Source organism: Oncorhynchus masou, chromosome 23, assembly GCF_036934945.1.
Source record: "Oncorhynchus masou masou isolate Uvic2021 chromosome 23, UVic_Omas_1.1, whole genome shotgun sequence".
NCBI lineage: Eukaryota > Metazoa > Chordata > Actinopteri > Salmoniformes > Salmonidae > Oncorhynchus > Oncorhynchus masou.
This window is the reverse complement of record NC_088234.1, coordinates 2,960,979-2,979,224: the sequence shown is the minus strand read 5'-3', so window position 1 is coordinate 2,979,224 and position 18,246 is coordinate 2,960,979. Positions and strand designations below refer to the sequence as shown.

Sequence of the window (18,246 nt, the reverse complement as noted above, 5' to 3'; positions counted from 1 at the left end):
GGAATTAGTTAAGGTGAGGATTAGGGCTTTTATAATAGGGTATTGCAAGAGGGAAAAAAGGGAGGAGAGGAGGGAGGTGGATCGTATCCAAAGGTTAATTGAACTCGAATACGAGGCAGGCAACCTCGGCGCGTTGTTTGACTGGGAGAGATCCGCAACCCTAAAGGCGCAGCTCAGGGATTTGCAGGAGCGGAAGGCTCGAGCTTTCCTGGAGCGTGCGCATAGTGGCTTTCTAGAACATAATGAGACTTGTTCTGCTATGTTCTTTAAGTTGGTTAGGGCAAGACAGAGTAGGAAGGTAATGCATGGTGTTAGGGAAGAAAATGGTAGTATAGTTATAGAACCAGAGGATATGGTCAGGGTGACAACTGATCATTTCCAAGGTTTATTTAAGGAAAGGGAAATAGATGTAGAGCAGGGAAATGTGTTTTTAGAACACTTGTCCAGGCGGTTGCCGGAGGACATTAGAGAAGTGATGGAGGCCCAGATCTCACTAGAAGAGGTTGAGAGAGCTCTTAGGAGGATGGGAAAAGGGAAGGTGCCTGGGATGGATGGGCTGCCGGCTGAGTTTTATCTCAAGTTTTGGGGTATACTTGGACCAGTGGTCCTCGAAGTCTTGAAGGCCATCCTTGAGACGGGGGTCCCGGGGGATCAATGGCTGTTGGTGTGCTGTCACTTTTATATAAGAAGGGGGAAGTAACAGACCTTGGCAACTGGCGGCCGTTGACCATGCTGTGTGTAGATTACAAGCTACTTGCAAAGGTTTTAGCAGACCGGTTGCGCACAGCCCTTCCCTACGTCGTTCATGAGGATCAGACGTGCGGGGTAGAGGGCCGCTCTATTAGATGGAACCTACAGTTAACCTGTTGATGCTCTGGGGGCGCTATTTCATTTTTGGATGAAAAACGTTCCCGTTTTAAACAACATATTTTGTCACAAAAAGATGCTCGACTATGCATATAATTGATAGCTTTCGAAAGAAAACACTCTGACGTGTCCAGAACTACCAAGATATTTTCTGTGCGTGCCCTAGAACGTGAGCTTCAGGCAAAACCAAGATGAGACGGCATCCAGGAAATGAGCAGGATTTTTGAGGCTCTGTTTTCCATTGTCTCTTTATATGGCTGTGAATGCGAGAGGAATAAGCCTGCCCTTTCTGTCGTTTCCCAAAGGTGTCTGCAGCATTGTGACGTATTTGTAGGCAGATCATTGGAAGATTGACCATAAGAGACCACATTTACCAGGTGTCCGCCCGGTGTCCTGCGCTGAAATTGGTGCGCAAAAGACAGCTGCCAGTATTTTTCCATGGGATACAGAGAGGAAAGCAAGCTTCCACGAACTGCATATCAATGAAGAGATATGTGAAAAAACACCTTGAGGATTGATTCCAAACAACGTTTGCCATGTTTCGGTCGATATTATGTAGTTAACCCGGAAAAAGTTTTACGTTGTAGGTGACTGAATTTTCGGTTCGTTTCGGTAGCCAGACGCAATGTAGAAAACGGAACAATTTCTCCTACACACAGACGCTTTCAGGAAAAACTGCGCATTTGGTATGTAACTGAGAGTCTCCTCATTGAAAACATCAGAAGCTCTTCAAAGGTAAATGATTTTATTTATTTGGTTATCTGGTTTTTGTGAAAATGTTGCGTGCTAAATGCTACTCAAAATACTATGCTAGCTTTGCATACTCTTACACAAATTAGTCAATTTCTATGGTTCAAAAGCATATTTTGAAAATCTGAGATGACAGTGTTGTTAAGAAAAGGCTAAGCTTGAGAGCAGACGCATTATTTTCATTTTATTTGCGATTTTCAGAAATCGTTAACGTTGCGTTATACTAATGAGCCTGAGGCTTTAGTCACGATCCCGGATCCGGGATGGGGAGTTCCAAGAGGTTTCAGGGACTCCATCGCTTGGGTTGAAGATAGAGGACTGCCTTTTATGGTAGCAGCGCTAGATCAGGCGAAAGCCTTCGATCGCGTGAATAGATCCTTTTTATTCAGAGTGTTAGGTCGCGGGGTGCCGAGTTAGTGTAAATAGTCACTTGGGTGACGTTTTTGACCTCTCGTCTGGGGTCAGGCAGGGGTGCCCTCTCTCGGCTCTCCTCTTCGTTCTGTACATGGAGCCTCTGGGGGCTGCCATTAGGGCAGACACAGGGGTGGAAGGTTTGCTGATCCCTGGAAGTGGTGGACTGTGTGTTAAGATGACGCAGTACGCCGACGACACTTGCTTGCTGTTGTGCAAGGACTCGTGCCTGACAAAGTCCCTTGCCATCTTTGGGGATTTCACTCGAGCGTCGGGAGCAGTTCTGAACCATGCAAAGTCTTCCGTCAAGTTTTTCGGAAGATGGCGCGGTAGAACGGATGTGCCTGGGGGGTTATCTCTCTGTGAGGGGGCCCTGAGGATTCTCGGGGTCCATTTTGAGACCTCCGGCTCAGCGAGACGCTAAACTGGAACATGCGTATCGCAGTGGTACAGAGGAAGCTAGCAATGTGGAAAGCTAGGTATTTGTCTTTTATGGGCAAAGTCCTGGTCCTAAAGGTGGATGTGTTGCCGTCGCTTTTGTATTTGGCATACATCTACCCATTGCCGGCTTGTCTGAGGAGGCCTCTAGTGAGGCTTGTGTTTCAGTTTATGTGGAGTGGCAGGTGTGAGTGGGTCACCAGGGCACGCATGATCTGTCCCATCGGGGAGGGAGGTAGGTGGGTACCACATTTCCCTCTCAAGCTGGACACAATTTTTGTTTCTTTCTTGTTAACGGAGCTTGCTCTGCCAGTGATACACCCGTCCGGTTACCTCCTGCGGGTATTTTTCTCGTATCAGGCGAGAAGCATAATGGTGTGGTCTAACACGGGTCCTCGGGCGGAACAGCTGCCGTGGCACTTTGGTCATGCGGCCAAGTGGCTGCGTGCGCACCCTGAGGTTGAAGTTGCCCGAGTAGGTTTAGATTTTAGGCACCTGTACGAGGAGGTCAGAAAGGCAGAGAGTCGGGCGCCTGTAGTAGGCATCTCGGAAGTGGTCTGGGAGGGAGTGCAGGTGCGGGGTCTGTACAACAGGCTCAAGGACTTGAATTGGTTGAGCCTTCATAAGTGTTTGCCGGTACGTTCCATCTTGTACCGGTATAGTTTGGTGCAATCCCCCACCTGTCCAAGATCCTCTTGTGGCAGGGAGGAGACTGTGCGCCATGTCTTTTGGGACTGTGCCTTTGCCGGAGTAGTATGGGCTAGGGCACGGGTGTTGTTAGGTTTGGTAAAGGGGGATTTTGTATTGACGTGGGCCAGGTTAGAGAGGGGTGTAGGGAGAGTGAGAGGGACGGATAGGGACAGGTTTCTGCTCTGGCTTCTCATGAGTCTCTTTAAACGGGGGCTGTGGGAAGCAAGGCAGAACATGGTGAAGACAGGGAGAGATTGGGGGGTGGAAGGGATAGCGAGGAGAGTGGAAGGAGATTTGAGGGGGAGGATGAAGAGGGAGGAGAGGAAGTGGGGGCAGCATGCTGCTCGGGAGAGGTGGAAGGGGGTTTAGGGCTGGGTGTCATTTAGATTTGTAAGAGGATAGATTAGGGACGGGGAGATAGGGAAAGGTATTTTGTAGGGTGACGGGGAGGGAAGATGCTCCCCTGAGGTTTTGTTTGGGGTTTATGTTTAGTTTAATTAGTTTAATTAAAAATACCATTATTTGAATATGTATGTAAATTATGAGTTGTAAAGAATGAATGGTATTGAAGATAATAAATTATTTTTTATAAAAAAATAAAAAAAACAGGCTGTATAGTTTTTTTCACGTTCCGTTTGTTGTTTTTATATTTATAAGTTATTTCATGTATCGTCATTTGTTTTCTCTAAAAACATGAGTGACCAACACGCTTCATTTCGGTCCGACTTTCTTTCGACAAAGGAAGAACGCCGTTACAAATGTAGCATAGTTTTGTTTCATAAAATCCATTTTTATATTAGAATATAGTAACTGGGTTCTAGAGTTTGAACCCCTGCTGTGTCGGAAAATTGAAGGTTTTAGATAACTGTTCTGATTGAACCATGTTTAACCTCTCTAGGGTAAAAAAAAAGCTACTGAGGTTTGAAAGCGCGTTCTATATAGTTTATTATCAATATAGTTGAATATCTGTATGTATATATGTGTATGTATATATGTGTATATATATACATACATACATATATGTATATGTATATGTATATATGTATATGTATATGTATGTATGTGTATATGTATATGTATATATGTGTATGTATGTGTGTGTGTGTATGTGTGTGTGTATATATATGTGTATATGTATATGTGTGTGTATATATATGTGTATATATATATATATGTATATATATATATGTGTGTATATATATGTATATATATGTATGTATATATATATATGTGTATATATATATACGTATACATATACGTGTATGTATATATATATATATATATATATATATATATATATATATACATATATACGTATATACATATACATATACATATATACGTATATATGTATGTGTATATATATGTATGTATATGTATGTATTATTATCAATATAGTTGAATATCTGTATGTATATGTATATATATATGTATGTGTATATTTATACACATGTATATGTGTGGATTATAATCTATATAGTTTAATATCTAACCTCTCTAGGGTACGTGAGACGTTAGCGTCCCACCTCTTCAACAGTGAAACTGCTGGGCGCCAAATTCAAATACAGAAATACTCATGACAAAAATTCAGAAAACAAAACATATTTTACATAGGTTTAAAGATTAACTTATTGTGAATCTAACCACGGTGTCAGATTTAAAAAATGCTTTATGGCAAAAGCATCCCTTACGATTATTTGAGAACATAGTCCAGCAGACAAAACATTACAAACAGTAACCAGCCAAGTAGAAGAGTTACACAAGTCAGAAATAGAGCTAAAAATCATCCCTTACCTTTGATGATCTTCATATGGTTGCACTCAGCAGACATTAATTTACTCAATAAATGTTCCTTTTGTTCGATAATTGACCAGTGCGGTTTATAATTATATTATATTCTCCTCTGAAAGACAGAGAGGTATAAATGGAACCTTCCGGTCGTTGTGTGTGACCTGTCTACCTACCTGGTTGTTAAAGATCTTCAGACTGCAGCCACTTACACACCATATATATGTATGGGCACAGTTCGATAAAGTCTTTATTTCCAAAAACCTCAGTTTTGTTTGTGCATTTTCTTCAGTAATCCACAGGCTCAAATGCAGTCAAAACAGGCAGACAAAAAAATCAAAATTGTATCCATAAATTTCATAGAAACATGTCAAACAATGTTTATATTAAATCCTCAGGTTGGTTTTAGCCTAAATAATAGATAATATTTCAACCGGACAATAACGTTGTCAATATATAAGGTAAACAAGAAAGGCACTCTCTTGGTCGCGCACATGAAAAAGCTCTGTGACACGGCAGGGTCCACTCATTCAGACTGCTCTTACTCCCTAATTTTTCAGAATACAGGCCTGAAACCATTTCTAAAGACTGTTGACATCTAGTGGAAGGCATAGGAACTGCAATTTGAGTCCTAAGTCACTGGATACTGTAATGGCATTGATAGAACTACAAAACAAAAAATCTACTTCCCGAACAGATTTTTCTAAGGTTTGTTATACACAGACACTACTTTAACAGTTTTGGAAACGTTAGAGTGGGTTCTATCCAAATATACCAGTTATATGTATATCATATATTCTGGGCCCAAGAAGCAGGCAGTTTAATTTGGGCATGCTTTTCATCAAAAATTCCAAATGCTGCTCCCTACCCTAAAGAAGTTAAAGTGCTGATAACGGTATCTCTGATTGAACCATGTTGTAAAGTGTTGATAACTGTAGCTCTGATTGAACCATGTTGTAATGTGTTGATAACTGTGGCTCTGATTGAACCGTGTTTTAAAGTGTTGATAACTGTAGCTCTGATTGAACCATGTTGTAAAGTGTTGATAACTGTAGCTCTGAATGAACCATGTTGTAAAGTGTTGATAACTGTAGCTCTGATTGAACCATGTTGTAAAGTGTTGATAACTGTAGCTCTGATTGAACCATGTTTAAAGTGTGGATAACTGTAGCTCCGATTGAACCATGTTGTAAAGTGTTGATAACTGTGGCTCTGATTGAACCATGTTTAAAGCATTGATAACTGTGGCTCTGATTGAACCATGTTTTAAGTGTTGATAACTCTGATTCATGTTTTGAACTGTGGCTCTGATTGAACCATGTTTTAAGTGTTGATAACTCTCTGTTTAGGTGAAACCAGGGTACCCAGGAAGACCCACCAAGACCAGTTAGGTGAGCTTCTACCTTACAACACAACAGCTGCAGGGGCACAATATGGTATTCTGTCCAGTGTGTACTATATTATATAACCTCTTAGTAGAAGTAGTAAGTACGATGGATTAGAGTCAACGACCACAATATGTCACTGATATGAATAAATGCATTTAGGAGTAAGTAGGCCAGGTATTGATAAGGAGTAAATAGCCCAGGTATTGATATGGTAGAGCTGGACATAATTAGTTAATAGCCCTGGTATTGATCAGGAGTAAATAGCCCAGGTATTGATAATGAATAGAAAGCCCTGGTATTGATATGGGAGAGCTGGACATAAGTAGTTAATAGCCCTGATATTGATGAGGAGTTAATAGCCCTGATATTGATGAGGAGTTAATAGCCCTGGTATTGATGAGGAGTAAATAGCCCTGGTATTGATGAGGAGTAAATAGCCCTGGTATTGATGAGGTATAAATAGCCCTGGTATTGATGAGTAAATAGCCCTGGTATTGATGAGGAGTAAATAGCCCTGGTATTGATGAGGAGTAAATAGCCCAGGTATTGACAAGGAGTAATTAGCCCAGGTATTGATAACGAGTAAATAGCCCTGGTATTGATCTGGGAGAGCTGGACATAAGTAGTTTAGCCCTGGTATTGACGAGGAGTAAATAGCCCAGGTATTGGCGAGGGAGTAAATAGCCCTATTTATTTTTTATTTATTTTTTACCTTTATTTAACTAGGCAAGTCAGTTAAGAACAAATTCTTATTTCCAATGACGGTCTAGGAACAGTGGGTTAACTGCCTTGTTCAGGGGCAGAACAACAAATTTGTACATTGTCAGCTCAGGGATTCGAACTTCCAACATTTCGGTTACTAGTCCAACACTCTAACCACTAGGCTACCCTGGGAGAGCTGGACATTATGAGTAAATAGCCCTGGTATTGATAATGAGTAAATAGCCCTGGTATTGATAATGAGTAAATAGCCCTGGTATTGATAATGAGTAAATAGCCCTGGTATTGATAATGAGTAAATAGCCCTGGTATTGATAAGGAGTAAATAGGAGAGCTGGACATAAGCAGGAGCCTCATTGGAAGTCATTTGATAGGATTCTAAGTAGCACAGTATTGACTAGTAAATCATCTGATATGATTTACATTTCTAAGTGGTTCTGTATTGGATAAGTAAATACATGGCCACACTGATGAACTACTTGGGGCGGCAGGGTAGCCTTGTGGTTAGAGTGTTGGACTAGTAACCAGGTTGCGAGTTCAGACCCCTGAGCTGACAAGGTACAAATCTGTCATTCTGCCCCTGAACAGGCAGTTAACCCACTGTTCCCAGGCCGTCATTGAAAATAAGAATTTGTTCTTAACTGACTTGCCTAGTTAAATAAAGGTAAAATAAAATAAAAACTTCTGTGTTGAACAGGTGATCGTGTTGAAGAAGAGTGAGGCTGAGATCACCTGATCACCATAACAACCATCCGAATGGAACTCATGGAATTCTAATATAGAACTGTGAGTCACAATGCTGTATGTTGTTACATTGTAGCTCCACCTGCTGGAACAATAGTGGCATTTGATCTAATGTGATCTATTAACCTATACATGTATTATTCTGATTGGAATGTGTTTTAATATAATGTGTGTTGTATTATTCATTCAGCAGCTGTCCTTTAACATCAGCCATATACTGGTCATATACTGTGTAGCATTATGGTTGATACATTGTAAATGCCTTCACTTCTCATGTCTATACAGATCAGCTGATAGGTGTTGTGGTTCAGGCATTATTGTCACAGGTTCAGTATAATGTTATACCGTTACATGTTACAGAGATAGAAACATACAGGAGAGGATAATTCAATTATTACAATTATTTACTTTATTTTCCTATTTTGGTCTCCTTATGTTATTTTGTTTAAACATAACTAATGTAGTCCTTTAGTTTTATTGTGTTTTTGTGGAAAATCGTTATTTTTCTTTGAATCATCCTGGTAAGATATTGCTTTTGTCTTTGTAGCATATAGAATTAAATAAATGAATTTTCCTCAATCATGTGGCCTGTTATTGTTACGGTTTTCTTCTGGTGAAAGAGAGGCAGACAAATGCAGCGTAGTTATTTTTATACATCTTTAATAAAGATGAAAATACAACAATCTACAAAACAAGAAACGTGAAAAAACCGAAACAGTCCTATCTGGTGCCACAAACACAAAGACGGGAACAATCACCCACGAAACACTCAAAGAATATGGCTGATTTTCAGATTTTCAAAATATGCTTTACAGCCAAAGCTAGACAAGCATTTGTGTAAGTTTATCGATAGCCTAGCATAGCATTTTGTCCAGCTAGCAGCAGGTAACTTGGTCACGGAAATCAGTAAAGCAATCAAATTAAATTGTTTACCTTTGATGAGCTTCAGATGTTTTCACTCACGATACTCCCAGTTAGATAGCAAATGTTCCTTTTTTCCAAAAATATTATTTTTGTAGGCGAAATAGCTTCGTTTGTTCTTCACGTTTGGCTGAGAAATCGCCCGGAAATTGCAGTCACGAAAACAGCGAAAAATATTCCAAATTAGCTCCATAATATCGACAGAAACATGGCAAACGTTGTTTATAATTCATCCTCAAGGTGTTTTTCAAATATCTATTCGATAATATATCCATCGGGACAATTAGTTTATCAGTAGGACCGATTGGAGTAATGGCTACCTCTGTATTTTACGGGAGAATCTCTCTGGGAGCATCATGTGACCACTTGCGCAATGTAGCAGCCTACGGGTATTCTTCAACATAAATGCGTAAAACTACACAATGCTGTAGACACCTTGGGGAATACGGAGAAAGAGTAATTTGGTTGATAGCCCATTCACTGCTCAATAGGGACTCAGCGCTTTTCAAAACATGAGGCATTTCCGGCTGCAACATCAGTTCTGTTATACTCACAGACAATATTTTTACAGTTTTGGAAACTTTAGAGTTTTCTACCCTATGCTGTCAATTATATGCATATTCTAGCATCTTGTCCTGACAAAATATCCCGTTTAAAACGGGAATGTTTTTCTTCTCCAAAAAATGAAAATACCGCCCCGAGTCACAACAGGTTTAATTAATCTGTTCTGAATGACATCAAAACCACTCTGTTTTTAATTTCACTCACTCCCCTTTATGTATCTTCTAAATGCTCCATTCCAGGTTTCCCCTACAGCCGCTAGGGCCTTGAGTATCTTCTAAATACTCCATTCCAGGTTCCCCCTACAGCCCCCAGGTCCTTGAGTATATTCTAAATGCTCCATTCCAGGTTCCCTCTACAGCCCAAAGGTCTTGAGTATACAGTACATTCATTCCCTTCAATTTTTCCACATTTGTTACGTTACTTATGCTAAAATGGATTAAATACTGTTTTTCCTCGTCAACCTACATTTAAACTCAGTTTTTCACAATCCCTGACATTTAATAAACATTCCATATTTTAGATTCGGTTGAGATTACCACTTTATTTAGTTTTATTTCATTTATCACATTCCCAGTTGGTCAGAAGTTAGTATTTGGTAGCATTGCCTTTAAACTGTTTAACTTGGGTCTAACAGTTTGTGTAGCTTCCCACAATAAGTTGGTTGCATTTTGGCCCATTCCTCCTGACAGAGCTGGTGTAACTGAGTTAGGTTTGTAGGCCTCCTTTCTCTCACACACTTTTTTCAGTTCTGCCCACAAATGTTCTATAGGATTGAAGTCAGGGCTTTGTGATGGCCACTCCAATACTTTGACTTTGTTGTCCTGAAGCCATTTTGCCACAACTTTGGAAGTATGCTTGGGGTCATTGTACATTTTGAAGACCCATTTGCAACCAAACTTTGACTTCCTGACTGACGTCTTAAGATGTTGCTTCAATATATCCACAATTTTCCTTCCGCATAATGCCATCTATTTTGTGAAGTGAACCAGTCCCTCCTGCAGCAGAGCACCCCCACAACATGATGCTGCCCACCCATGTGCTTCACGGTCGGGATGGTGTTCTTCGGCTTGCAAGCCTCCCCCCTTTTTCCCTCCAAACATAACGATGGTCATTATGGCCAAATAGTTATATTTTTGTTTCATCAGACGAGATGACATTTCTCCAATAAGTATGATCTTTGTCCCCCAGTTGCAAACCATAGTCTGGCTTTTTTATAGCTGTTTTGGAGCAGTGGCTTCTTCCTTGCTGAGCAGCTTTTCAGGTTATGTTGATATAGGACTCGTTTTACTGTGGATAAAGATACTTTTGTACCTGTTTCCTCCAGCAACTTCCCAAGGTCCATTGCTGTTGTTCTGGGATTGATTTGCACTTTTCGCGTCAAAGTACGTTCATCTCTAGGAGACAGAACGCGTCTCCTTCCTGAGCGGTATGATGGCGGTGTGGTCCCATGGTGTTCATACTTGCGTACTATTGTTTGTACAGATGAACGTGGTACCTTCAGGTGTTTGGAAATTGCTCCCGAGGATGAACCAGACTTGTGGAGGTCTCCAATTGTTTTCTGAGGTCTTGGCTGATTTCTTTTGATTTTCCCATGATGTCAAGCAAAGAGGCACTGAGTTTGAAGGTAGGCCTTGAAATACATTCACAGGTACACCTCCAATTGACTCAAATTCTGTCAATTAGCCTATCAGAAGCTTCTAAAGCCATGAGATAATTTTCTGGAAACCCACTGGCTCCATGTCATCTACAAGACCCTGCTAGGTAAAGTCCCCCTTATCTCAGCTCGCTGGTCACCATAGCATCACCCACCTGTAGCACGCACTCCAGCAGGTATACTGTATCTCTCTGGTCACCCCCAAAATCAATTCTTTCTTTGGCTGCCTCTCCTTCCAATTCTCTGCCACCAATGACTGGAATGAACTACAAAAATCTCTGAAACTGGAAACACTTATCTCCCTCACTAGCTTTAAGCACCAGCTGTCAAAGCAGCTCACAGATTACTGCACCTGTACATAGCCCACCTATAATTTAGCCCAAACCACTACCTCTTTCCCTACTGTATTTATTTATTTTGCTCCTTTCCACCCCATTATTTTTATTTCTACTTTGCACATTCCTCCACTGCAAATCTACCATTCCAGTGTTTTACTTGCTATATTGTATTTACTTTGCCACCATGGCCTTTTTTTTTGCCTTTACCTCCCTTTTCTCACCTCATTTGCTCACATCGTATATAGACTTGTTTATACTGTATTATTGACTGTATGTTTGTTTTACTCCATGTGTAACTCTGTCGTTGTGTGTCGAACTGCTTTGCTTTATCTTGGCCAGGTCGCAATTGTAAATGACAACTTGTTCTCAACTTGCCTACCTGGTTAAATAAAGGTGAAATAAAAATAAAAGTAGGATCAATTTGTATGCAGATGATAGTATTTTACTCAGCTGGCCACTCCCCAGATCTTGTGTTAAATGCTCTACAACAAGCTTTCTCTACCCTTAACCTTGTTCTGAACACCTCCCAAGCAAAGGTCATATGGTTTGGTAAGAAGAATGCCCCTCTCCCCACAGGTGTGAATAATACCTCTGAGGGTTTAGAGCTTGAGGTAGTCACCTCATACAAGTACTTGGGAGTTAGATGGTGCACTGTCCTTCTCTCAGCACATATCAAAGCTCCAGGCTAAAGTTAAATCTAGACGTGGTTTCCTCTATCGTAATCGATCCTCTTTCATCCCAGCTGCCAAACTAACACTGATTTAGATGACCATCCTGTCAGGACCTGGTTACGGACTCAGTTCTCCGGTGTGAGAAACAATCACTTAGCAAACTGAGCCACTAATAGTTGGCAGAACCCAGAAGATGAGGCAGACACAGCAGTACTTGAGATGGTGTTTTAATAAAGTAAAAAGGAAGGTTCTTCAGGCAAAAATAAAAATCCACAACGTCAAAAGGAATTCCAAGAGAAAAAGGTAATCCTCCAAGTCAAAAGGTAAATCCACAAGGTGGTAGGTACAGCAGGAAAAAGCCTCAAAAGATAATCAAAAATAAATGAGAACAAAAACAGAATACCACAAGAGAGTCCAACTGGCGTAACAAATGTTCACAGCATCGCTGGGGCTGGGTGCCAACATTCAAACACAGAGCAAAGAACTGAGGAAAACTAAGGGTTTAAATACAGTCAAGGGAAACGAGGCACAGGTGTGTAGTGAAACGCCAAATGGATCTCCCCCTTGCCCCCCTGGCCCCATTGTCCCCTTTACCAATAGCCCAATCTGCAAAAATGGAACTACCGGATTGGACTCAAGCACCAGAAGATGGCGCCATCCAACCATCCACCCCACTAGACTGGTATCAACAAACATATAAAGAGACATTTGCCATTACTTTGGCGCTGACTTCTTGAATTCTGAATTCATTTAGACAACCATTTGACTTCGGATGATTGCCACCTGACTCAAATTACTTAAAGATTCTAACTTACTGGAACTTGGGCTCTTGCCGTTTAGCTATTGAACAGTTGTTCTAGTCGCCATCTGACCCGTTGCTTGGATGCAATAATATCTTAACCGATTGAGCTCAACATTCCGGCCGGGACTTATAGCCACTGACACTGCGGTAGCTCAGCGGAGAGTCTCTCGTCCCTCCAGACTAACTTGAATCTCGAAATTTTGTTGAACCACGCAAATTATCTATAGATTCTAACTTGCTGGAACTCAGGTTCGTGCCGCTTGCCTATTGAACAGTTGCTCCTGTCGTCATTTGACTTGCTCCCGGCTTATCTTGATGCAACAATATCTTAACTGATTGAGCTCAACATTCCGGCCAAGGCTTATTGCCACAGACACTGCAGTAGACCAACGGTGAACCACTTGCCTAAGGAACCAGGAGATTATCATAGACTGATCCTGACAAGGCAAAAGACCTCTCTACGCGGACAACGTATCGATACAGAAAGAGAGGCAGGGCTACGCGAGCGGTCCTGGTTATACCGAGATAACCTGAAGTATCTATAGTGCCCTGTCCAATCCAGGGAACGGGACGCTAACCACCTCTAGCACCCCGCTGCCGGCCAAGGGGCGGGGCTGAAGGTTTCGTATCGCGACAGGTGCAAATAATAACTGGGAACAAAGGAAAACAAAAGGGTCAAAAAGCACAATGGGAGCATCTAGTGACCAAAACCAGAACAATCCTGGCAAAATCCTGACGCATCCTACACATGCTAGACTACAGAGACATAATTTATAGATCGTCTCTCGAGTGGCTCGATGTTCTTTACCATTCGGCCATCAGACTTGCCACCAATGCTCATTATAGGAAACATCACTGCACTCTACACTCCTCTGTAAACTGGTCATCTCTGTCGACCCGTGGTTGATGCTTATTTATAAAACCCTCTTAGGCCTCACTCCCCCCTATCTGAGATATATCTGCTGCAGCCCTCATCCTCCACATACAACACCCGTTCTGCCAGTCACATTTTGTTTAAGGTCCTTAAAGCACACACACCCCTGGGTCGCTCGTCTTTTCAGTTCACTGCAGCTAGCGACTGGAACGAGCTGCAACAAACACTCAAACTGGACAGTTTTATCTCAATCTCTTCATTCAAAGACTCAATCATGGACAGTCTTACTGACAGTTGTGGCTGCTTTGTGTGATGTATTGTTGTGTCTACCTTCTTTCCCTTTGTGCTGTTGTCTGTGCCCAATAATGTTTGTACCATGTTTTGTGCTGCTACCATGTTGTGTTGCTACCATGTTGTTATGTTGTGTTGCTGCCATGCTGTGTTGTCATGTGTTGATGCCTTGCTATGTTGTTGTCTTAGGTCTCTCTTTATGTAGTGTTGTGTTGTGTGTTTTGTCCTATATTTATATTGTATTTATTTCTCAGACCATAAGAAACAAGATTCTCTGGTCTGATGAAACCAAGATTGAACTCTTTTGCCTAAAGGCCAACCGTCCATGTCTGACAAAACCCTGGCACCATCCCTACAGTGAAGCATGGTGGTGGCAGCATCATGTTGTGGGGATGATTTCAGCGACAGGGACTTTGAGACTAGTCAGGATCAAGGGAAAGATGAACAGAACAAAGTACAGAGAGATCCTTGATGAAAACCTGCTCCAGAATGCTCAGGCCCTCAAACTTGGGCGAAGGTTAACCATCCAACAGGACAACGACTCTAAGCACACAAGAAAGACAATGCAGGAGTGGCTTCGGGACAAGTCTCTGAATGTCCTTGAATGTCCCAGCCAGAGCCCAGTCTTGAACCCAATCGAACATCTCTGGAGAGACCTGAAAATAGCTGTGCAGTGACGCTCCCCATGTAACCTGACAGAGCTTGAGAAGATCCTGTCCAAGCAGTATAGCGAGAGAGAGTTTCACAGTAGAACAAAGGAATTTCTTCAACATCACAGAACTTGAGAACTGAACAATGCCCATGTGTTGGAGAATGTGTAAACAGTTGGTGGAGAAGCCAGCTATGACCGGTCCATGTTGTTTCATGTTTGTGACCTCATGGAAAGACCATACAGCCACATTACCATAACTCTGTTTATACAGGAGCCTCCTTTATGAGGTTTGCATCTAATTATTGTATAAAATGAATGAGTGAAGATTAAACTATTTGTGAAATGATGTGATGTTGAACCATTAATGTGAGAGAATTGTATTCCCTTCAAAGTTTAACCTGTTGAGTGTAGGGGGCAGTATTCTGATGTTTGGATGAAAAACGTACCCAAATTAAACTGCCTATTTCTCAGGCCCCCTAGAAGCTAGAATATGCATATACTTGTCAGATTGGGATAGAAAACACTCTAAAGTTTCCAAAACCGTCAAAATATTGTCTGTCAGTATAACAGAACTGATATTGCAGGCGAAAACCTGAGGAAAATCCAACCAGGAAGTGCCTCTTATTTTGAATTCTCCCTGTTCCATTGCATGCCTTCCCTCCATTTAAAGGGATATCAACACATGGTGTGAACAGTTTTTAGACATAGTTTCAGCCTTTTATTCTGAAAAATGAGCGAGAACGATCACATAGCGTCAGTGGATGGCTGGGTGCCAGCAGAGTTTTGCATGCGCCAACAGCTTGGAGCAGACATGTTCTCTCTCTCCTATTGAAAAAGCTACGGTCCCGTTGAAATTTTTTTGATTAGTTATTGTAAAAACAACCTGAGAATTGATTCTAAAAAACGTTTTACATGTTCCTACGAACGTTGCGGATACTATTTTGAATTTTTCGTCTGCCCGTCGTGACGAGCCTGTGGATTACTAAACATAACACCCCAAACAAATTGAGGTTTTTGGATATAAAAACAATCTTTATCGAACAAAATGAACATTTATTGTGTAACTGGGTGTCTCGTGAGTGCAAACATCCAAAGATCATCAAAGGTAAGCGATTCATTTTATTGCTTTTCTGACTTTCATGACCAATCTACTTTGCTGCTAGCTGTTTGTAATGTCTGCTGAGAGAGATGTCCTCACATGAATGCTTGGTTTGCTTTCGATCTCGGATGACACACTGAGCGTAAATATATATTATTATATATAGCCCACTAGGGAGCCGCCCCTATCATTTCCTTGTAACCATATCTACTGTTTATTCGTTGCATTTCTGTGATTATTTAGTGAGTAAATAAATGATTAAGACAATTGATGTATGGATAATTCATAGTAAAGGCTGGGTTTGTGCAGATAACCAACAATTTACGACATTTGGAAAGAGACTAACATGAGGTAAAGAATAATTATTTAATTAAAAGACTAATTGATCATATATTAAAATATCTGAGGAAAATTATAACTTCGTAATCTGAAGATTTTCCTTGGTGCCCTGACTTCCTAGTTAATTACATTGACGTGATTAGTTTAATCACGTAATAGTTTTATCACGTAACAATAATTACAGAGAATTAATATGATAAAATAACAGTCTTCCATTTAATGATGCCAAAGACACAACAACAGCTTTGGACACTTGGCATTCTCTCAACCAGCTTCATGAGGTAGTCACCTGGAATGCTTTTCAATTAACAGGTGTGCCTTGTAAAAAGTGAATTTGTGGAATTGATTTCCTTCTTAATGTGTTGGAGCCAATCAGTTGTGTTGTGACAAGGTAGGGGTGTATATAAAAGATAGCCCTATTTGGTAAAAGACCACGTCCATATGATGGCAAGAACAGCTCAAATTAGCAAAGAGAAACAACAGTCCATCCAGCCTAAAATTCTAACATCAAAAGATTGGACATTGGAACATTATTCTTTGAAATCCAAATGTTTGGAATGGTTGGTGGAGATCTAAAGTGAATCATATCAAAGTGTTTTTTATTTTGTGATGTCATTAAGGATGGTATAACTAAATAACTGTTTCTGTCAGGGTGTACACATTCTACATGCAAACCTCACGTGTACATCTAAATGTTGTATAAAATATATGATTAAGTATTAAGTAGGTTTGTGAAGACAGCAATGTGATTATAGCCTTCTAATTTAGATAATTGTTTGTCATAAACTTTTATCCAGTCAGTAACCATGTCCATGTGGACGTCATGAAAGGTTTAGGCTCTACAGACCAGCGTGACAGACAGCTTGAGCTGAATGTTATGAAATGGTTTGAACCTATGAAAGACCAGACCAGAACATTCACTGTCTGCAGCATGAAAAGGTAATCCTAGAACTTCGACTAAAGACACTAGAGGGAAAGAAAGACAGTCGCCTCTGATACAACTGTTGGTACGTCTGAAATATCTATTCTAACACTCCAAGACCATAGAAGCTCTACAACTACAAAGGACATTGTGAACTCTGGTAGACAAACCAGAGTCTTACATATATCGAGCCACTACCCATAGACGGATCGATTGGTTTCAACAGAGAGATGACAAAGACATCCATGCATAAATATATACATTGCATTCCTTATCCGAATGAGCGTTTGTTCATGTGCAAAGTGTCTATCTTCCCGCTACCGTAGCTTCCAAATGTATTGTGGCAAACCTCTTCAAGGTTAGGAGCGTTTGTCACAAATTAAGTGGGAAACTGTCACCAAAATCACCCCAGAATGAGAGTTCTTTCGAACAGTACCTATGTGTTTGTTTCTCCGTCCTGGTCCACCCAGGCTGCAGGCAAAGTCAAGGATAGCAGGGTTCGGTACATGAATCGGGTTCTGGGTAGGTCCAGGTTCAAACGCCAAGGTTCATCCAAAACAGTCCAGCTCATACACAGTAAATATGTCTCTTTCTCAGATTAAATTAAATTCACATTTATTTTTGTTTTCATCATCAGCTGATATCTCAAAGTGCTGTATAGCAACCCAGCCTAAAACCCCGAACAGCAAGCAATGCAGGTGTAGAAGCACGGTGGCTAGGAAAAACTCCCTAGAAAGGCCGGAACCTAGGAAGAAACCTAGAGAGGAACCAGGCTATGAGGGGTGGCCAGTCCTCTTCTGGCTGTGCCGGGTGGAAATTATAAGGATTTTCAAATGTTCATAGATGACCAGCAGGGTCAAACAATAGAACTGGAGCAGCAGCACGGCCAGGTGGACTGGGGACAGCAAGGAGTCATCATGCCAGGTAGTCCTGAGGCATGGTCCTAGGGCTCAGGTCCTCTGAGAGAGAGAAAGAAAGAGAGAAAGAGGGAATTAGAGAGAGCATACTTAAATTCACACAGGACACTGGATAAAACAGGATAAATACTCTAGATATATCAGACTGACCCTAGCCCCCGGCACATAAAGTACTGCAGCATAGATACTGGAGGCTGAGACACGAGTGGTCCGGAGATACTGTGCCCCGATCCGAGGATATAACCCCACCCACTTTACCAAAGCACAGCCCCCACACCACTAGAGTGATATCTTCAACCACCAACTTACCATCCTGAGACAAGGCCGAGTATAGCCCACAAAGATCTCCGCACAGCACAACCCAAGGGGGGCGCCAACCCAGACAGGAAGATCACATCAGTGATCC

The 18,246-nt window shown here is 41.3% G+C and overlaps 1 protein-coding gene across 2 annotated transcripts in view; it reads left to right on the top strand.

Moving 5' to 3' along the window:
- LOC135510171 (Fc receptor-like protein 3) overlaps positions 1–8,375 on the top strand; it is a 173,592-nt gene extending 165,217 nt beyond the window's left edge. The window contains exons 9-10 of one of the 2 annotated variants that reach the window (XM_064930959.1): positions 6,294–6,335; positions 7,750–8,375. In XM_064930959.1, the coding sequence (XP_064787031.1) occupies positions 6,294–6,335; positions 7,750–7,772 (65 nt within the window). In that variant the 3' untranslated portion in view covers positions 7,773–8,375. The remainder of the gene's footprint in view (positions 1–6,293; positions 6,336–7,749) is intronic. The other variant, XM_064930961.1, reaches the window with a different exon arrangement.
- The last annotated feature ends 9,871 nt before the right edge of the window (positions 8,376–18,246 follow it).